Below are 23,189 nucleotides of genomic sequence, written 5' to 3'. Positions count from 1 at the left end.
TCTGTGTGCTATTGTTGCTATGCAGAGCATTAAGCGCTTAATTGGTAAAGTTGGAAATACTTATTGATTCATAGAGTTAACTAAAGCGCTATTAGTATCTTCATTAGTGTATAAGTTGCAAGTTAGCAGTATTAGTGGATTGCATATATTTTCTTATTGCATTCATAAATAATATATGAAACTACCAAAGAACAATTACTTTTGCACACTTAACCAGGCAAGGCTTACTGAACGGTAACAAAACAAAGGCTGGGGCAATAATGACTTTTGGCTTCCAAGAAAAAAAATTCTTCCTTGTCACTGATCATGCTTGTTGATCTCAAATTTATCTTTTATTATTTATTCTGTATTCAAATTGATGAAAACTATCCAGAAAGTGTATACAAAAGAAAAAAAACCAATAGCCACATATTTTTGAAAATCGGAATCAATAAAAAGGAGCATACCTAATGATAAAATTATAACAAGCTTCAGTATTTAATTTGTTTACTTTCTCGCTTATATTTCTGATATTCAGAATCGCAATTCTTTGCTCATTCAAACAATCTTTTACATACATCTAATCAGGTAGAAATCTGGAAAAATTATCTGCCGTTGGTATTCACATTTGTAATACAGGGGAAGCTGCGAGCCCAGAGGTCTTCCACCAGATTGTTTTTCAAGTTTACTACTCCCAAGCGTTGCATTCTTTTGGCAATTTTACTGCTCCCACAGCAACCACTGAGTAATGATTTAGTGTACATGTAAGTTTTATATGCACTGGTAGACCTTATAACAGCTAACTAGAGTATACTAACCAAAGACCTACATAAAAATTGAATTTTTCCCTTAATTCTTTTATCGTATTTGTCTAGAAAACATGAAAAAACCCATACAAACAAATCACTGCAGTTAAGATTAATACACTCTTAAGTACCGGGGTATTTAAGGACAACACTATGCACTAAAGATCATTCATTCAAAAGGAAATGCTTAATGTTTTTGTATTTATATAATATAATAGAGTATACTAACCATAGGCCTACATAAAAATTGAATTTTTCCTTTAATTCTTTTATCGTATATGTCTAGAAAACTTGAAAAAAATGTGTACAAATTTTTTTGTACAGTATTTTTAATGTTTTTATAAAATGTACCGGAATTTAAGAAATCCTGTAAATTGCTTTTCGCTGTTGGATGATGATTTAAAATAAAATAAAGTAAACTAAAAATATATAAAATGTGTTTGGTGGTTAGTTGCCAACTTCCTTTTCCAGAATGGGAGTTCAATCCCTACAGTAACATTTTAACAATTTAAAACAATCTAAAATGTTAACATTCTAAAAATAGCACTGAAATCATCTTAATGACTGCTTTTATTAAAATTGAAATTTTATATCTTGTTTATGCAATTGTTTTTTAAAAATTTTAACGAAAATCTATTTTATAATTGTGCTTTATATATTTTACATGTATTACTGTATTTGTTTTGTTATACTGTATGTTTTTTATTTGTTATGAGGGCCTCTTTGAGTCAGCATCGCTGTAAGAGCTGCCCTCATAAAAGAAAGTTGAATAAATAAATAAAATAACATTAGAATGTATTAGTGCCCCAAAAATAAGGGATGGGGACCTGTCCAATGAGGGTTATTCTCCCTGCATCCCACTGGCATTGCTACTGGCAACAGGACTTGAACCAGGGACCTTGGTTTTGTAACCAAGCATAATATCCACCAAACTACAGCTCCCCCTCTTGAATGAATATGGAGCACCTACAGCAATTTATTGATAGTTGTGAAAAAAACTAATAATACACCGAAATTTACTATTCATGTTCATACAAACTATAACACGAAGGATTGAATTTTGTTCTTTGAATTTGATTGCCTATTTATTCGGATGTAGTGATTGACAGCCAAAATGTAAGGCCATTTTCAGGTATTCAGAATTATGCAGTATAGAGAGAAGAAAAGGTTCAATGGAGGGTAACTAAACAAAGACTGGGGCAACAATAATGACTGTAGGCTTCTTTAACTCTTTCTTATCACTTATCATGATTTTTGTTTGTCATATTTATCTTTATTACTTATTCAAAGGGAATTGAGATTTAATAAATATTTTGAATTGTTCAAAACTACAGTATCCAGAAAGTGAATATTGAAGAAAAAACAAATAGGCAAATATTTTTGAAAATCAGAATCAAGAAAAGGATATAAGCAGCATACAAGATACAGTAAGACATCTATTTTACGTACCCCTTGGTACCAAGGGGTATTCGTAAATTGAAAAATTTGTTACTAGATCAGGTGTCAATTTCCACTACCTAGGCATAGCTATCCTCAGATATTGAGCACCTATAGGCAAGCGTGGTCTACGGTGGTAGAGCCTAGCTAAATTTACCATTGATAAAAACCAAATTATACTAGTCAGTGGCATTCTCCCATTTAACAAACTATTGTTTTAATTCTTATTAAAACATGTATATGTTTTATGGACCTTTCTATGGTGTTCTTTGAAGTTTTTAGATCGTGATTTTTAGATTATGTTGTTTACACGTATGCTAGTTTGTTGTTCTGGTTAGGTTTATTACACTAATATAGCGATTATTATAGCAGAAATGAAAAAAAGATTGAACTAGTAATAAATAAATACAACTTGATTTTATTAAGAAAATTATACATATCAGTTTGAAAAACGTACATCTTTTTTTACGTTATTAATTGGTCAATGATGATGTCATCAAGAGCAAAGACCATTTGTAAGTCGACTATTCATAACATCGATGTTCGTAAAACAGAGGTTTTACTGTAGTATTGTAAAGAAGTTAAATATTTTAGGTATTTGTTTACTTTGTATATTTAGGTGTTTGTTTAGCTTTCAATTAAAAATAGACAAGAAATACTGGTCCTACCTTATATTCTTTGCAAAATCTTAAATCCACATATTAAATTACGTGGAAAAAATATCTGCAGAATATTGGAATTAAATCCACTTTCTGTATGTGCAGTATATAATAAAATGTCAACTTTGTCTTTATCAGAACACATTTTATAAGAATGCGTAAGGCTGAAATCTCTTAAAGATTAAGAACAAAATAAGAACAAATTGAGGTAAAATATCAAATAAGGATTTTATTTTTTTAAAAATAGAAAACCAACAAATCTATCTGTACCTTATTTGCAGTAGGTGTTACTTTGTAATACTCTTTATAATACAGTTATACTGACTGTAAAATAATAATTTTCTATGTTTAAAAAGTGTGTAAAAATAAGAAAAAAGTAAGAACATTTTGAGCCTGAAATTGGGCCAAAAATAAGAACAACTGAGCCTGGGAAAAATTTTGCTGGTTTTTATTTTTAAAAAAGTGTATTGGGGAAAAAGTTGGAAAAGAGAGGTGGTTACGCCCATTTACCCCAGTTTTTAAATATTCAAAAATATGTATCACGTTCGCCGTTCCCAAGTTTTTTGTCAAACACGTCTCTTTTTGTGTCTAAGAAAAATCAGTTTTACAACATATCAAAAAATTGTTTTGCACTGGAGCTGGCTTAAAAGGAAATTTTCATAAGATCATAAAATTATTATAAAATATAATATCAACCAGGTTGTCAAGGACAACCTGTGTTCTGATCATTATTGACCAGCCATATCTCATTTGTCAATATAATACTGGTTATGAATACACCAAGAGTTGGATGGAATTAAAGCTTCATGAACTGTCGGATACATGAAAAGCCACGGTTGCTTAGTGTTGAGTTACAGGCCGAGATAAGCGTAGCTGTTGGAATCCACAACACTCGCAGGGCCGCCTCCAGTCAGGTAATTTGTCAATGGTATGGCGCATAAGGTCTTGTGCTAGTAACTCAATTTCAGCTCCAACCGAGCTGCAATCAGGATAGAGTTAAGACATGTGGATTGTGTTAATCAATATGTGGGCATAGTACTCCAGGATTGGAATATCTCTAGTAATGTTTAAATGCAACTTGGTAGGCCTGTAGGGGAACAATTTGGAAATAAAATTGTTTATTTATAGCCAAAAGCTGACATCTCTGTATGTTTGAATCATTTTGTGAACTGGGCCTATCTCATATGTAATCATGTGAGGTAACTGGAGATAACCCACAATTCTTAGTTAATAGCTGGTATCATATCTTAAACCACAATAATAATTTGATTAATAATTAATCTATTTATATTACTGACTATGTTATTAGTACTTTAATTTTATTATTTATTTTAATAGATAAGAACATAAAAAAAATAATATCAGAGCTAAGCACATCAAGCAGAAAAGCAATGATAATTTCAACACTTCTAAACAGATCATAGTTTTTTTCACTATTATATTATATTATAAGCCTCTGCCATTCTTCATCGTTATAAATCATTCTCGCTGTAGGTCTTAAAATTTGAAGGACTTCTTAATTTATTATTCATTATTCATTAAGTTATTTTTCTATATTGTTAAAACATAGCTATAAAAAAGTCACCTCCTGAAATATTTATTCGAATATATTTCATGTAGAGTAATCATAGAAGTATGGTCAACAACAACATTTTTCACAATTTAACACTAAATTTAGTCAAAGGGAGAAAACAGATGTTTGTGTTTTCACAAAGTTCAACAAACTCATTCAAGAGAAGGAGAAATACATACGGTATTGACTTTCATCTGGGAAGGTGATATTGCCAGGGCCAGATGAGTGATTAGGCTAGCAACCAGTCCTGCTTTTCATTACCCTCTGGTCTCCTCTAACCCTCTTGAGTTATTAAATCATTATTCCATAGTGATTTATGCTTCAAAGTAGAAGTAAACCTCAGTATACCAGGCAGTGTTCCTTTTTTGCCCAGAACTTTTATTTAGAACCAAAAAAGAGAATGGGAACAAATAGCCATACCATGTGTATGCTCGATTCTTCCCTTCATTCAAGCAAGCTACACTTCCTAAATGTAAATCAAAACTTATACCTTGTTTTGCAAACCCATTGCACACCAAAAATGAATTAAAGCAAACTTTAAAATTTTTATACCAGGTCTGATAGCACACACACCATCACTGTAAAACTTCCCGAAAGGAAAAGTTTTGTTTTCACTCACAAATAAACAATTATTAATATCAACATGGTTATAAATTATTTAAATCGCATTCTTTTGGCATGATCAATTTTTGAATTTGTCAATAAATTTCATTTTTATTTTTCTCTTTGTATTGATGTGTTTATCAGAAGCATATTGCTTCAATGTTTTCCCACCCTCTGAAAATCTTTCATTAAGTTACAGTAATAATAAATAAAGTGACAACTATAATAAATAGGGGCACAATGCTGTGGTACACTATAATTTATATTTAATAAGTCAGTTCTATTTATAATTTTCCAATTTGTTTTCTTTTTTTGTTCCATTATTAACATCTGTCTCATGTTTTGTACTCATTATTGCAGTCTGGAAATGAAGACTTATTTGGTGTTTATGATCCACAATGCCGACAGTAATGCTATCATTACTTTGTTATTGATTCTTTCCGTTTAATATGCCTTGGATCTTGTACTCGTAAAAGCATGTATATATTATGATTTTGTTTTTCATTGTAACTTGTGTTGTCATAGTGTATTGTATACTATCCTTTGAAGGATCACGTAACATTTGAAACATAAGAGTCTTTGTCCTGTTATATATCAATATCATCAGTAGCAATTCAGATATCCCTTCATTTAACACCTTAAATTAATATGTCTATAATAGTAGATCAATAGTGGCCTAATTGATTAAGCAGTTTATGGGAGCAAACTGTAATGACCGTCGCTTCATCTGTCACCATTGTGTGAATGTGTTATGGCCCGTGGTACCTACAAAGCAAATCAAATCTTAGTGCTGTGGGCGATGTAATTTGAGAGTGAAATGGTTTTATCCTGGGTAATGCACTTCTCAGCATTGTATGCTTTGCTTTTGAACATCATGTCATAGATAAAAATATAATACACTTGAAAATCAATACACTATATGCCACTATCCACTCATATGAAGGGCCTAAATGATTTGAAAAAAAAAAAAAAAATACAGTATCATGCATTATGATATAATATTGATTTTTCTAATATGTTCTCTTTAAAATATTTTTTAAATTAATTTATTTGTAATTTAGAAAAAAGGGCAGATTAAGTGTTTACAAATATGAGATGAGGAACTTTGTATTATGGTATATGTTATATTTTAAATATATTTTTTTAAATATGAGAATTTTATGTATGTCTTTTATTGTATTTTATAGATATCTGGCAGGAAGACGTTGGTTGGTTTGGTAAAGTCTGTTGCATCAATGCCCAATCAAGTCGTTGTCACACTGCTTGTATGCAGGTAAGGTTTACTAATAAAGATGTTTGATTCGTACTTATATAACACAATTATTATTTTTGGAATAGAGACAGAACATAATTTAATTTCTTTCTCTATGATTAGCCATGATTTGATAGGAAACATCAGCGCAGTAAACTATTGAACTTTGATTGAGATTCTTGTCCTGTCCCACAGCGTAGACACTTCCATGGGAGACTAGATTTGGTAACCAGAGGCTAATTGCTTGGTTTATAATCACATCTATCGCAATATGTAGGCCTGTCTGCATTCTGCCCTTGATTATGGCTACCACGTCATTGCACAAAACCTTCTTTACTTGCTGGTTTTAATATAGTTATCCATCTCAGCATTTAGTATTTTATGTTTTAATCATTGTCAAACTTCCAAATCAAATTGTAGGCCGTATGTTCTAATTCCACATATAATTGCATACATTCTTAGACTTCATATCTGTCCTTCAGCGATTGGCTAGTTGTTTCCGGTTGTCATCTCTGTCCCCTTTGGCATATCATTTTCATTTATGTGTTTGAGATTACAGAATTTCTCCCTTCATATAATTTCAAACTATGTTTAATATTATTGTTTATGTTTTTGTTATTTCATAAATGGAAAGCAACTTTTTAAAATACATTTTGGTATTAACTGATTGTTTTCCGTTCTGTAAGTGGAGGGCCACATTTTAATTTTGAAAAAGTGAGGAACATTTTCCAACCAGTATTTAAAGAACAATTACAAGAATTATTCTTGCAACTAGTCACAATTGCTGATACATTTTTAAATGGCTTCAGAAAAAAGTATCCCCAAAACAATATTCAATATCTTAAAACCAGTATAGGCCTACTGTTAATATATTATAATATCTGCATCAATTCTTGAATTAGCTGTTATATTTTTTATTTTTGTAGTACAAGTTCTTCAAAGCAACATATTATACAGTACTAATTTATAGTATTTCAATTTGTGTCAGATGTTGATAATCTATTTGATATTTTAAATGGACAATTCAATGTTTTAATTAAATTTTTTAGGTTTATACCAGATTTTATCATTAAAAAGTTTTTTGTATTATTTTTCTTTGTTTTGTGTCCTACAGGATATCGTAAGTTAAGGTGGTTCTTTTTGTTCTTTACCTGTTTCTTTATTGCCTTCTCAATGAATTCCGTAGAATGAACTGAGGTGAACCCAAGATGTAAGGAAACTACCAGCACAGGTTTATTGTATTCATAGACTTCAATACAAAGAATCTGTAGTCTTGTAATGGTATTTTATAAAATAGACCAATAATAGACTCCAGAGAGTTGTGGTCTTTAAATTTACTCCAGCATTTTAACAGTGAGTAAAGTTTACATAGGAAACAAATATTATAATGAAACAATAGGGCATTCAACAGGCAGCACTCTGGTTGCACAATAATAAGACACAAGCCTTAAAATAATGATTGAATAAAGAAACCAATAATTTGAAAATTAGACAGTCTACTAAACAAAATGTGAGTAAACAGTATTTTTTAATTTTTGTTTTTTGGTATATTGTGTTGTATGTTATATTTTATGCATCTTTTTAATATTTTAATATCAAATTGTTAACTGCCAATTTTAAACAACTGTATTACGATATTTTTTAACTTCTGGTTTTATCCACATTTTTATTTGTTTTATTTTTAAAGTGTAACCTATTTTCTCAAAAGCAGACATTTTTTTAACTTTCCTATGCCACCAACTTCTGAAATATGTTTAGCATTATGTTAGCGTAACCAAAGAATAATAAATTGAAGGTAACTGCCCTAAAAATAAAAAATTATATACCTTATAGGTGAGATGAAACATGTCAAAGATGACATTTTGCACAATTCATAGAAAAATTTTAGATTATGAATAATTCATGAAAGCCTTCAACTTTGACTGTGCCTGTTTTTTCTAATAACATGGGAAGGTTTTTGATGTTGAACTACAGACCAGGTGGGGATGAGGACTGTGTAAACAATCATGTATTGAGTGTCTATCTCCAGAGATATATAAGAGGATGCCTATGCAATATTCCAAGTGAACATTCCACACCTACTCTAATTGGTATTGGCACATTGAGCAATATTGGAACCTTCCTCATTCGATTTAGCTTGTGTTTCTAGTACATACCTCCAAGATATCGCCAAGAGACGAAACAAAAATAAAAGCGAATACTGATGTAAAATATAATAGGCTGACATGTTCCATAAACCTTTAGTGTACCACTTTTCAAGAGAGGCGCTTATAGTGCAGTGCTCATTACATTACAAATTATTAAAGTCAGACTCCGGAGGAAAAAAAATGTTTGATATGTTGTAGATCTGATTTTTCTAAGACAGAAGAAAGTAGTTTGACGAAGAACTGGGGGAACGGTGAATGAGATACAGATTTTTGAATATTTAAAAACTGGGGTAAAAGGTGTAAAATTTGGCGGTTACGCCCTTTTTCCCCCAGTTTTTAGTAATTCGTTTTTTTTATACAAAATTTATATTTTTGAAAGCAATATATCTTTTAATAAGTTATCATACAAAATTTCAGATGTTATTGTACACTAGAAATTTGATCTACAATGCACTGGTTTGCAGTAGAATTTCTCACTAAACCATTTTTCATTTCCCATGAGCGATCCTCAATCATGTCATAATGCTATTTGCAGTTGCCATGTGAACTGGTTCTCTAGGGAGGCAGGGCCATACTTTGAGAGTGGAATAACACAGGTGTTACAGAAACCTCTCCATGGGACATGCAATGTCATTCGCTTGTTTGCACACAACTAGCTTCACTTGTGGAATGCACCATTAGGCCTAAAATCATTAGACCTATATAAAAAACTAGGTTAAAATCTGTCCATCAGTTAAGAGTGATGACTCAGAAAAAAGTTCTGTCAATCAAATAGAGATCAATAGAATAGAATTACCCATGCGAATTCTCATAATAACTGACTGAATTGTAGGCCTTTTATAAACCTGGATGTTTACAGGCCATAAGTTCCTTTCAGGCATCATTTCATCAACAGCAAGTAGCCTACACCGTGTAGGCCTATTTTAGGCCTGCTAATAACTCATCGAGTCTGCTATAGTAGTAAAATCCCAATATTGTTCCAAACTAATTAAACAAATTTAATGGAGCTGAAACGTGGTTAAAACAGTTTTAATAAACCAAAAAAAAAAAAAAAAAAGTTGAGTAAATGACTTTTTTGGACAAGAGCATAATATGTACTCTACATTAAACATTACTAACTTGATTCAAAGTTCAGTTTCTCTATTTATAGCATACATACTGGTATTTCACTATGAACCAACTTATTAACTTAACGCTCTCCTGTCCTCTCATTGGACATTGAGGCTTCAAGAATCATCTTCTTCCACTTTTTTTTTGTCTTTCGCCACAACTTCTGCATTCTGCACTTCTACATTCTGCATGAACCAACTTGATACATTACTTAAATTCGGGTTTTTTTTTTAAAACTATTCATCAAATCATAAATCTCCCAAGAAAAGTTACAGTGGTACACTAGTATAGCATATCCAGTAAAGTACAGTGTATTACATGTAATTCTATTTACCACAGATAAGCTATATATCACCACTCTATGGTATATAAAAATGTCCAGACAATTAAGCCATTTGCAAGATCTACTATAAGCCTAGCATCAAGTGACTTAACCAGACTATTGATGGACAAATTGGGTGATTACCACAAACACTTTCAACTGATACTACACCTTAAGATGGATAATGAGATCAAAGAAGCATAAATTAGTATCAGGCTGACACCTGCCTGTGTGAAGGATACCTGATTACCATACCAGAATGAGATATTACTTTGGTGTCTCATTTGTTGTTTTCAATGGAATAAATCACACTGAATTGTGATAATGTTTATCCTAGATTAGGAAATATACCCATAAATAGGTTGAAGGTGTTAGATTAGCTTTAAAATAGAAAGAACAGGATATTCATAGCTCAAAAAAGTAATATAATAAGCGTGATTTAATGAGATAGGCCTACTTTTCTTTATCAGTTGTATGTATTTTTTTCTTGTGTTGACGTATGCTATTTTTTCTGCTGATATTTACCCAAGATGGCTCTCGCAATAAAATAATTTAATTAAGCATAGTGTATGGTAAGGCGTACTCTGTTCACACCACAACAAAAATGTTCTATTCACAAGCATCAAAATGTTCTATTCACAAGCATCAAATGCAAGTGCTTTTATTGCCCTCCCCAATAATTTTTCGAAAAAAATGGGAAAAACAGAAAATTACATTAAAATTAAGTACATTTTTGGCCATCTAGAAGCTCCATAGCCATAAAATGTTATACCTGAGCCCCACAAAAAGCCTTCCTTTGACCCCTTATATTATTAGTTCTGGATCTGCCACTGATGCCTACATGCGGTAAATTCAAGATACGAAGAAGATGCGAGAAGACTTTGTCACAAATCAAAATACAGTAAGAGATTGGTTCATCTATATCAAATTTTCTATATATGGTAGGTCTTGTTAATAATATAATAAGGAAAATAAATCTATTGTTTCTCTGTCTGTCTCCAATAATTAGGTATTATAAAACAATTATTTGATAAGGTGGCAGTGACAGTGGTGTTACTGCAAAGGATTTCAAACTGCTTATGATGCCAATAATAAGATGTGACAAGAGAATGGCTAAGAAAACAGATCATAATGGTGCGGTTAGATTAAATTAAATATTTGTAGAATCTGCTGAGAAACCTTTCATTAATTCTATTCGATAATACGTTTTACTAGATCTAAATATAGATAAGGAATTGAGTAGTGGCTCAGGCAGAAAAGCTTTTATTAAAAATATAAGGTTATGCACTTTTTGGTCTGGAGGGAAGAAGCACTTCTGAAAGTCAGTTTGGTCCATTAGGTTTGGAAAAAAATATGTAAGATAAAGAAATTAAATGTTCTACTGTATGGACAAAAAAATAGTCCCTTCATCAAACTTTCACTATGATACCTCCATGGTGTACTGCAGTATTTTTACCTTGTCGCACCAAAGGAATTGCTTTTTAAAAATACAATTTTTGGGCAAAATACATGGTGCAAATGAAATGAAATGCTAAAAAAAGGTCTCAGAACGGCATATATCATTGGCTGAAAATTACCAATTTTTATTAGTTGCCGGGTATCAAGGCTTCACCCCCTAGAGCCTGCTGGTCTTCATCAAAAATGGCCAAACCCTCTGTTAGACAAGTTAGCTCTGGTTGGGCAGTTCCTGGTACAGCCAGTAATACGCTGATTGTGTAATGATCCAAGCTCTTAGTCTTCTGTAGATGGGGATTGAACCTTATTTGCTCTTACCAAGAGTATATTTGAATTGGGAGAATGGAAGATAGTTTGAATAGTAAAGACACAAACACCACATGCATTTCGATGAAAACCATACCTTCAACAATTCTAAACTAAAATGTTCTGTGTATAGACAGAAAATAAACAAAGCGTGCTTTCTTTTTCCCTTTACACTCTACTTTGCTTGCCTCAATTGAAGTTCAAATTAAGGATGAATGAGATGCCGCTGAAATGATGGACAGATGCGGTGACCTGTAGAAAATAGTTGGCTGTTCAGAGAAACAATCAGACCAGGCGATCAAAACTGGTTGATCGACTCCATATAACAGTTTCTGTAAGTGTCTAATGAACCAGAATGGAGAACATGATTTTATGAAGTATTTGACAAATACCAACAACAATAATAATTTAACCAAGGTGGTGACTTTCTTGTGATTGCTTAGTCGGAAAGAAAATTATGGATGGAAATCATCAGAAATACTTTAGATTAAATTGATTTCATGTTTGATGTGTTTATGTAAAAGGTTTTATAGGAAGAAAAGCCTCGTTAATTTCAGTTTTCTTTCTGATGAAATGCTGGTTCTCGTGATTGATGAGCTAGCATTTCTGTTCATAATGTCCATTATTTTAAGCACTTACATTTGATTCATATTTATTCAATGTGGGCTTCCGACTAAAGTATGTTTGATTTGTCTATCCCTCTCTCCTTAGGTTACATCTGGTTCTATTTTCAGAACCTTTTAATGGTGATTGAGACCTAAGTAATCATTCATAAAGTGTATTCTTTAGATTAAATATAAGTTAAACATTTGTATCCAACTTCTGCTCTCGTTTGCTGAAATACATTTACAGATGTATAGAGGTTTGTTATGACACAGAACCTATAAACATATGATCTGTGTTTATGAGTACATAATACCAAGATAGGATCTGTGATCGTGACGTTTTTATTCTTAAATATTTTTATTAATAACATTACAAAACTTTGTGATATTGTAAAAATTTTAATATAATCATGTTCAAAATCATGATCGTATTTAGCAGGACTGTCTCCTTCTGTTCTAAGCTTTTGAATGTCACTTTGAAATCAAATATAATCATTTATCAATCAAAGGATATGCAACCATACTGCATTAATTTCCTCACCATTTTTGTCCCAGGGCATGTTTTCTATCTTTTCAACTCATCTTCTTCTTGTCATATCGCCACTTTTCTCTTTCCCATCTCATCCCTGTCTCATTTTATTTTCTTTCCTGCATCATCTACACACTGGGCGCTGAATCAAATCTTCTCCACTAAAAGGTGATTAGGCTTAATATTTATTGCATATTGAGTAGTTCTTATTAATTTTTTTTTTTTTTTTGGTAGATTTTCCATTCCAGGTTTTCGCCTCTGATAACACAATGAATGTCATCACAAGATGTTTACTGACCCATAAATCTGACCCCAATCATTACTCGTCCAAGCATTTGATATCATCTGTCTGGGAAAATCTCTTCATGCTTTTAGTGGTCCGAGCTTCAAGAGAGTCTATTTATTTAGTCTTTTAACTGAAGTCTTTGATGAGTATGTTTAGGTTGAGCATGACAGTTGCCAAGGCGAAGATTGTAGTCTCTATTATGAAGTTCAATCCAGATGGTTGCCATAGAACATGTCTGTGGGATCGTACATCCTATGTATACTTATATGCTTTTAACCTTACGACCTTTAATTAAGGATCTAATTGTAATGAATGACAGATTCAATCTAGTTGACTGGATGAAAGCTTGTCTCTTTGTATGTCAATAATTTCTTATTATTTAGACGTCCGTCTTTATAATAATAGTGTATACCTCGATTGGCCAGGTGTGTTGAGATCAATAACAATTAGTAATCTGTTTTCTATTATGGTAAATGAATGATTGGATAGATTGATTAGTCAAATATTATGAAGAAAAATAACTCATTGTTTGTAAATTACTCTGTGTTAATTCAAAAAATTATAAATTTACTACTGTAATATAAATGCATAATAATAATAATAATAATAATAATAATAATAATAATAATAATAATAATAATAATAAAATGCTTTTCAGAGATGAAACCACAAATGGCATTCACATTGATCAATGGTTAGCTTGTTATCACATCTGGAAAATTTACCTATAGTACCTAATAGTACTCTCGTCACATCTATACTATGATTTTATAAATAGTGCATATCTCTATTCTATAGTCATAAAAAAGTATTATTATTATTATTATTATTATTATTGTTATTATTGTTATTGTTATTAATATTATTATTATTATTATTATTGTTATTGTTATTAAATTATTATTATTATTATTATTATTATTATTATTATTATTATTATTGTTATTGTCATTATTATTATTATTATTATTATTATTATTATTATTATTATTAATTGTTATTATTCACCATATATTTATTCAGGATACATATTCAATGAAAGTAAATGTACAATAGTAAAATTAACAATGCATACTAAAATTGATCTACCATATGGTCCTGATTAAAACCATCAGAGTAGAGTTGAATAGCTTAGTGGTTAAGATGCTTGCCTTCCAATCCTAGGGTCATGGGTTCAATTCCTGTCAGTGTTGCAGGATTTTGTCTCACAACCAGACAACTCCATTCCCTAAACCTCATATTCAGATTTAGTTTGTGTAAAGCATCACATGTGAACATGATTGTCTTGTAAAAGGGATTGTCACCTACAAAGTAGGATAGTGATAATATTCAATACAATCGTTGGTGCATGTGTTGTGTGCCTAAATAAAATAATAATAATAATTTAAAAAAATACCAATTAGATATTATTAATAAATTATTAAAACAAGATAATGAAAACAATACCTAATATTTACACTAAAATACCAACATGGAAAGTAATTCATTTAAAAAATGTCTAAAAGTGTGTTTTGAAATTAGATTAAAATTTTAAAAATGTATTAAAAAAATCGATAGAAATATAAAAACAAGTTAAGAATTTGATCACTTTTCCATGCAGGTAGTAATAAAATTGGTAATTGCTGTAAGTACTAGTAAGTCAATGTTTAAAAATTGAATGAAACGTTTAAAAGTATTCTTTTTTATACATTAAAAAAAAAAATTTATTGTTCCTGCCTCTTGCAAAATTTGGGGTAACTCATTACAATACTTGTTCCAGGGATCTTAAATGATTGATTCATTTTTACAATATTAGCCATTTTAGCCTATATATATAGTGTGAAGGCGATGATAAAATATATTAAGTTTAGGTTTGGTTCTCAATCGCTTATAGTATTCCATTTTTTTTCTCTTTGGCTTTATTAATCTGTCACAACGCATGCATTTCACTGCAGTTCAAAAACAAACATTATACACAAAATGTTCAAGCTATCACGTCTCCAATACCGTGGTGCGACACATTGCTAATTGTATTTAGGATAACATCTCCTAACAAGGACATTGTTATGAAGTTTTCTTCAAATATTTAGAGGATAAAATTTTTACGGAAATTACGATAAAAGTTTTAGTGGCAATGAAACATTTGACTGGGCTGTAAATTGTTTGAGTTGTCACATGGATGCTGAAGGCCGTATCACTCATTTTGAATTACTTGAACATAGAGGTCATCTCTTGAAACCCAGTAACCTATTCCTTACTAGTGCTACTGAAATTATTATAAAGATTGTTTTATCTTTCAGGCAGATGTTCAGGGGGACTTATCATCATTTTGTAATCATGAAGATGAGGTAAGTTATGTAATTATCATCTAACAATACTGTTGTTGACAAATCCTATACAAATAGAGTAATGTGTTTGGATCTGGATGAGTCAGCAGTTTCAACCTTGGTCATCCTTTGCCCATGTAGGTATTATTGAGAAGATCACTCGGCAACTAACCAATGTGTTCCCCGCTTTTGGATCGCATGCAGGTGTATTACCTTATTATCAACATTTTTTTTTGTTAGGAACAACTTGGCAACGACACAGCAGTTGTGCGCTAAACCGTTTGATTTTAACTCATATATCTTTGAAATTAACAATATTCACCTGATAGGATTTTTTCGGACTTTTATTATGTTATTACGTGTATATTTTATGAACAGATTTCGCAAAATATGTTGCAATTACTTCATTAAAATTATTCATTAAAGCAGCGTAAAACTGAAAATTACTCTGATTTTGGATTAAATTTTATAATAGTCCACACTTGTTCACTCTAAAATTAATTAGTTTATTATAATCCTCAATCATTACTTAATTAATATCTGTTAAAATTAGAATTATCGAGTTTTATCCAATTTATGGAAATTCAAGTTGAAATATACCATACTTTTAAATCTCGTATAAATGTTTCATTAAATAGAAACTCTTTGTAGAAATATTAATATGTTTTGGTATTTCATGAAAGATAAATGTATTAGCTTCAAGGTGAAAACGATTGCGCAGCCATAGTGATTGACTGTAAGTTGGGCACAATGAGAAAAGAAGGTGTTCTCCATTTCGCCTTGTTTGATTTTTTGGTAAACTAAGCCTGCTGAGCATTTGGTGGCGGGGAACACGTTAGACTTCAAAAGCATCGCACAAACGTCCTTCACGCGCTGTGGAAGCTTTTTTCTTGGCTTATTTGCATAGCGCTATGTACACGGAGCTTTTTTGAGTGATCTCCTTCTCAATACCTCCATGCTTTGCCAAACTATGATATTTTTACTTTGGTTAATCTTAGGCCTTGTTTGTCTGCCACATATGATAGTATATGGCAAGATAAATGTTTATATAGCATCAGTACAGGGGCGGATCAAGTAGGGGGTCACAGGAGTCACGTGTCCCCCTCCCATTTTGCCACTAAATTTTTAAATTACAATGCAATGCATAGGCCTACGTATTGAAATTAGTGCTACTCACTGATCTATTTTCAATATGTTGTGCCCCCCCACCCCACATTAAAAAATTTCTGGATCTCCCTGCATGAGTAAGACCATGGAGCTATGTTTATCAATGGAGGAATTAGTTTCCTCCATGGTTTAGAAAAGGTATGATACTGTACATTGACTAGTAGGCTGCAAGCATACCAAACTGTGTTGACTAAGGCTTGGGTCCAGGTAATATTGTAGGGCTTGTGTCTTGGAGGTGAAGATGCTTAGGGTATTTGTTCAGTTATACTAAAATTCAAAAGGTTTTTTTCCACGGAGCAAATATTACCGTAAATCCCAACTCTCCAATCCCCACCTAAGAGACTTCCCTATGCACCATTCGGCAGGAATTTCTTAAACCTTGGTTAAGTTTTTTAACGAATGTTACATTTGAAAGAGCTTGTCATATAATGAATGCAAATGGCCAATTGTAAACTGTTCAGTCTTTTGACTAATATATGATATATATATGTATTTATATAATTATTAGAAGCTTTTTAGAATCAAATAAAAACAATACCCAAGCTGGATAAGTGAGGCGAATGGTTTTCTTTTTGCTTTGTGCAACATTTTCTGTAAAGTTTTGTGAGTTGGAGTGCCAAATAGATTTAAATTCAATTCAAAATGAAATGTGTGTACGAGAATGAAAACAATTAAATACTTGCATGGGTTTACAACATTCTGTTGCTTTTAACACAAGGTTCTTATTATATTCTGTGTTCACATGGACGGGTGCTGGCATACGGCATGTTTTTCAGCAAATCGAGGCATATTAAAAACAATAATATCATATTGTTTTAGGTGCAGTACTTGGAAGGCCAAGGTCAAATCTGGGTTCAAACTCTTAAGTTCTCGTTAACTGTCATTTAAAATTCTGATTTCATTTCTGCAAATAATAACTAAAAATGACAGAATTAAAATATCTTTAATGAGTAAAATAATAATATTAATAATAATGTGGGTATTTTATACATGTATATAGTGCATGTTACCACAACCCTTGACAGAGGGTCATGACAAAATGAGTTTTGTATGCCAGGTCAATTTGAGGTACTGTATTCAAGAAAATATATCTGAAGTGATGTTTTGACAAATATTAGGTTTCAATCTTTCTAATAAGTTTACTGTGTATATTTCAAGAACAAATGTTCAGAGTTGATTTACATTTTAAAAGTGTTTTTTTAAAAACCGATACAAAATTTATTAGTTGTAATCTTTAGTTGCAGTTTTCTCTAAATATATTTTCAGACTTCTGAATTTGAAAATTAGTTTACTCTAGATGTAGGCCTACTCAGGAACAATCCATTTTGTCATGACAACTCACAAATACTCAGTTTCCTGAAGGAAAATTTTCATTAATGTTGTATAGCTAGTAATCGATGGATTGGCATTCAAAGCTAACTAGTGCCCAGTAGGCTACACTTTTATAAAGATAATGTAGATAAAGTGCCTTGTCAAAGAATGTAAAGCAGTACACCAAGTGGGAAATCAGTGTTGGGAAGAGAAATTTTACAGACGGAAGGTCCAAACTATCTCAGTCCCATCATAGTGGGGCTGAGGTATGATATTTCTTGTCTATGGCACCTTTAGATTACCAACCAAATATATTATCATTAACTTTTTACAGATTACTTAAAGAAACACATAACAATTGTCCTGTCTAATCAGGGTATTATAATTTATAATTTTAATTGTAAGTATGTTGTAGATCTATGTCATTGTTCATAACTATGGCAACTTGCATCTTGAATACATTAGGTGCCTCATCCCCATTAGGATTTGACAAAATTTATTATCACAAAACTGTAAACAGTTAGGCCTAATTGATTCAGTGACAAGTAAAATGAGATAACACTTAGTATAGTAGGTGTGAAAGTACTGTTTACTGTATTTAATTGTGTGCATCAACAATTGTTTATGTACCATAAACCATAATGCACAGTAGAGAGGTTGATTAGCTGGTCATGTGAAAGTTCATTGTTTTGCCATCACAGCCCAGGCTGGATGGATGGGGTTGTACTTCTCATATTGTATGAAATTTTTAACATAAAAGTTTCAGGTATTATAAAAATAGAATAATAATATCAGTAACTTTTAAATTTTTAGGCACAAGTATAAGGCCAAATCTATATATTAATTCAACTAATCGCGTAACTTCACCTATCTCCTCTGAAACTGCTGGCAGGAATGTGCTCATATCTCATACATTGGGGCTTCTATATGTCATGTAAACACGTCGGGACAAATAAAACTATAGTTCATGCACTAGATTTTAAACACACAGCTAAACTTTGAATCTGTACTATTTCTGTAGTATTTCTAAAAACTGACATAAATTGAACAAGGAGTCTTTTTTGTATTATCAATGCACCCCCTATTTTCACTTTTATTACCTCTATGGACACTAAATGCTTTGTTGACTATAAGCTTCGGATGTCCCACTAGTTTATCTATTGTTAGGTAACAATATAACAACTTGTAGTTGTCTCTTAATTTTCCTCATTTCAGCCTTGAACTTTCAGGATGAAGAAATATGGTGTACTGTATTACTTAAAAATATGCAAAAAACATCATAAATCAAAATTACCATGAAGTTCCTTTGACTATTACCTGAATATTTGCTTTTTATTCCCTTGTTCAAAATGCTTCTCATTTATGTACTTAACAATAATTCTTCCTGTTTATTATATACAGTGATGCTAGAGTGGTTATTAATTTTGCTATTTCTGTCCATCAAATCTTTAAAATTTGACTGTTCTTTTCAATAGGGACCCTTGTATCAATGCATCAACAGGCTTAGCTGTAAGTATGCCTTATATTTTAATGTTAAGAAATTACTTCTGTACTGCTTAATGCCACTACACACACACACACAATCTACCATACCTTATATAAACTTATCACATTTACTTTTAATTTTTTTTTTTATTACAAAACAAATAGGAGCAGTAGCAAAGTATTCTGTTGTATTAGTTTCTGTTATATAATTTATTAATGTTTTTACATTACTGTGGAATAGTATTTTTGCAAAATAAAACCTTGTTTTAAACAACAGTGTAAAAATATAAATTTACAATATGCTAAAAACATAATATCCTTTCACCCAAAGTTTTTAATTCATAACATTGATTTCATTATGAGGATTTTAAATTATAGTAAGTAGGTTTTATTTAATAATGTAAAGTAGTTTTACATTAATTTTTTTTTTGATTATAGGGAAGAAAACATGCTGTCAAAGGGCCTCTTCTGGTTCGATTTGTTTGCTGAAATGCGCAGCGGTGTTTGATACTGTCTCTCCAACTGAACAAATGGCTTTAGACGCTAAAATGTACTGTGCTGAAGTCGATGAAAATATTAGTACATGTGTTAACAACTACACCAGAATGACACAGTCGAAAAGGGATCCAAAAGAGAGTATGTTTCTCTTACTTTTCAGGTTTTTTGTTTGTGTTTTTGTTAAAGTAAAGTTTGCTAAAACCTACAAAATATATTTGATTTCAATTCACATATTTTCTCTCATAAAACAAGGTCAACAAACAAAACAACAATTACAATGTAAATGTAATGCAAAGACCCAATAAGTCAAATGAGGCGAGCAAGTGTGAAAGGAACCTAAAAGAGAGGCGGCAAAACTCTCACTGATTTCAGTGGCTGTGAATATCGCTGTTTTTAAAGCAGCAACACAAAAATTAGGCCTACATTCTAGATCTTCATGTTTATTTAGTCATGAGCATTGCTATGCATTTAAAAGTTTAAACATCCTAAATGCTCCAACATGGTTCGCTGTGGATATCAATTTTATTACTATAGTTCCTCTAGTATAAGCCTCCATCCCTTGATTATGAAATTGGGTCAGTGTTGGGGAGGTGGACTTATACCTGAGGAATCCTTTTAAAAAAATGACAGCATGTTTTAGATAGTATTATATTTTTTGGGCTGGCCAATCAAATGGAATTTTTTTCACACTGCATGCATAATTTAAAGCCAATCTTCGATTTTTGTTTCCTGAAAACAATTGTAAATGTCAGCAAAGCAACTCATTCAGATCGTTTCCCAACTTTTGGGCATAAAGTAGGAGGTGAGCTTATAACTAAAGTGGGCTTATACTTGAGGATACAGTAGTATTGTCTTTGCCACTGCCCATTAAAATGTAGGCCTACCAAATTCTGTGACTCATGTATATAGTTCTATAAACATTCATATGAATACAAGTATTTTTTAATTATCTAAAAAATTTATATATATACAGTAGTCATTGTTAAGGCTGCCAAAGGTAGACTTTGATTTGTGGAGTTCGCCTTTCTATTTAGCATTTTGATTTATCTTCTACTGTAGTTATTCACCTTTTGGTTAACTTATGTCTCCATGTTTTCTTTATTCATAAATTCTTCAGATTTTTTAATATAGTAATTTGTCTGAATACGTGTGTGATGTCAGTTTTATGTTGTTGCCTTGTATATCTGAATATGTATCAAAATTGTCAGATAAAAAGTGTGTACATATTGTTACACTATAAAGATAAACTATATCAAGATCTTAATATATGTATTTATATAAAAAAATAAATAACTTTATAAAGGATGTGAACCCAAGAATTTATGGAATTTGAAGGCAAACATCTTAAGCACCAAGCTCTCACTCCACTCTTAAATATAACATTTACATATTTATATTATTCATTTCTTTCTATAGGCCTTCATTGCTGTGAGCGTTCACCAAGTAACCTGTGCCGCGAAACATGTCGGCACGCTCTGAACAATATGACTAGTGAGGAAAATATTATAGCAGCTTTGATCAAGGATTGTGATAAACCACTTGTTGAAGATGAAATCTGGCAGTGTTTTCTTTTAGATGCTGGTAAGTAGATCTCACAATTAAATTCATTCATTTATAATTAAGATACTCAGCAAATTACTTATACTTGTATATTTTATGATGCTTCTTGTCTTGATGTGAAATGATTTTAATAGCTATTTTTGTACAATTTTATTTAAGTTTATTGGTATATTTTGTTTAAAATTAATGGTGAATCTGATGAAATTGTTATAAACATACGATTTAAATAGCTTTCTAAATATATAACTTTGAAATTGTACTATTCTAACTGTTTTAACATATCTTGATGTACTGTATATATGTGAGAATTTGCTTTTAAAGTATAAAATAAGTCTGTCTGAGTAATTGAAGTATTTCCAGTAAAACCAAGAGAAATTATTTCTTATTGTATGGATGTTTGACATTCACAGTAGTTGTAAATTGTTTAAACAAATAATAAGGTAAATAAAAGTATTAGCTCTAAGGCTGGCTTGCTTTACAAATTAAAGAATTTTATTCCTCCTTCATGTATTGAAATACATATATGACACACTTAAAACCAATACACCTTATTCAAAAAAGAATTGTATGCACTATAACACATTCAGACAGATTAGCACACACATCATCACTATTTACAGAATTGGCACTCCTTAACATTTATAAATAATATGAATTTCAATTACTTTATTTGTTTATGACAGCATTAACCGCAGATTTCCTTTAACAATTCCTTAATATTTTTCATATGTTCAGCATTATCACAGACAAGGGCTCAAACAAAGGGGAATCTGACTATCCCAAAATATAAAAGTAATGTGGGACAATTCTCTGTTGGGTGTTCTGGTGCTAGACTATGGAATGCAATTCCAGAATATATCAGACATGAATCAAAATCTGTTTTTAAGAGAAAACTAAAGTTATTTTTATTTAAGTAAACTTACCCATTATTTATATGTATATTTATGTAATCATGTATGTACTATATATTCTCTCTTCGAAATGAATTTTTTGATAAATTTTATTTATTCTTTTGCTTTAAAATGGTATATTTGATATTTGGTAAGTTGAAAAAGTAATAATTTTGCCCTATATATAGAATTATGCAATTGCTTTACGTTTTTAAAGGGGCTGGACTTGATTAGTGTTTACACTATTTTCTAGCTCCTTCCTATATTGGTTTATGTATTTATTTGAATTTTAGATTACTTATACTTATTGGAAAATAAAGTTGAAGTTGAAGTTGAAATAATTATCAATGTCTAATAGTTGAAATGTATTTCAAATAGTAAATTTTTAATTATTAATCATTTTATTTTCTGTGTTTGTCTTGGCAGTTGACAAGCTACCAAAGAGTTCAGAAGAAGAAGAAACACTAAGTCAGTCCAACATAGATGGCGCCAAACTGTCTTGCTGTCATAAAGCTGTTAGCCTAGTCTGCGTAGATCTCTGTCTTAAGGTAGTTAACCCACTATTTTACTGCACATGTTTAGCTTACATATTATGAAGTTAAGATTACTAGCAGGACCAAATCAAGTCTGTAACCAGGTTCATAGAAAGGGGGGGGGGCGTTCCTATAGGCCAAGTTACAAGCCTGTAAATCATAATAAATAATGACATTAATTATTGTGCAGGCCACTTAGTGTATAGAAGTTAAAGCTGGGTCCAGATTATAAAATTATCTGACAAAAAACTGTTGGATGCCCATATACTGATTACTAGCTGCAATATTATGGAGATATAATTTAATTTAATAATTTCGTTTAGTGTTCAATGTGATCCATATGTGTTTGATCCAATGACCGGGGTAATAA

At 31.2% G+C, this 23,189-nt stretch overlaps 1 protein-coding gene across 1 annotated transcript in view; it reads left to right on the top strand.

Annotated features, from left to right (window-relative positions):
* The window catches only part of LOC117101478 (reversion-inducing cysteine-rich protein with Kazal motifs-like), a 46,443-nt gene that overhangs the window by 9,248 nt on the left and 14,006 nt on the right, over positions 1–23,189 (top strand). The window contains exons 5-10 of the mRNA XM_033241451.1: positions 6,245–6,330; positions 15,349–15,396; positions 19,329–19,362; positions 19,777–19,974; positions 21,253–21,417; positions 22,713–22,834. Coding sequence (XP_033097342.1) covers positions 6,245–6,330; positions 15,349–15,396; positions 19,329–19,362; positions 19,777–19,974; positions 21,253–21,417; positions 22,713–22,834 — 653 coding nt within the window. The remainder of the gene's footprint in view (positions 1–6,244; positions 6,331–15,348; positions 15,397–19,328; positions 19,363–19,776; positions 19,975–21,252; positions 21,418–22,712; positions 22,835–23,189) is intronic.

This window comes from Anneissia japonica, unplaced genomic scaffold (assembly GCF_011630105.1).
Source record: "Anneissia japonica isolate Jap-2015-1 unplaced genomic scaffold, ASM1163010v1 scaffold1005_len2656397_cov198, whole genome shotgun sequence".
Taxonomy (NCBI): Eukaryota; Metazoa; Echinodermata; class Crinoidea; order Comatulida; family Comatulidae; genus Anneissia; species Anneissia japonica.
The sequence above is the reverse complement of the archived record's forward strand: the minus strand, read 5'-3'. Positions and strand labels throughout refer to the sequence as shown.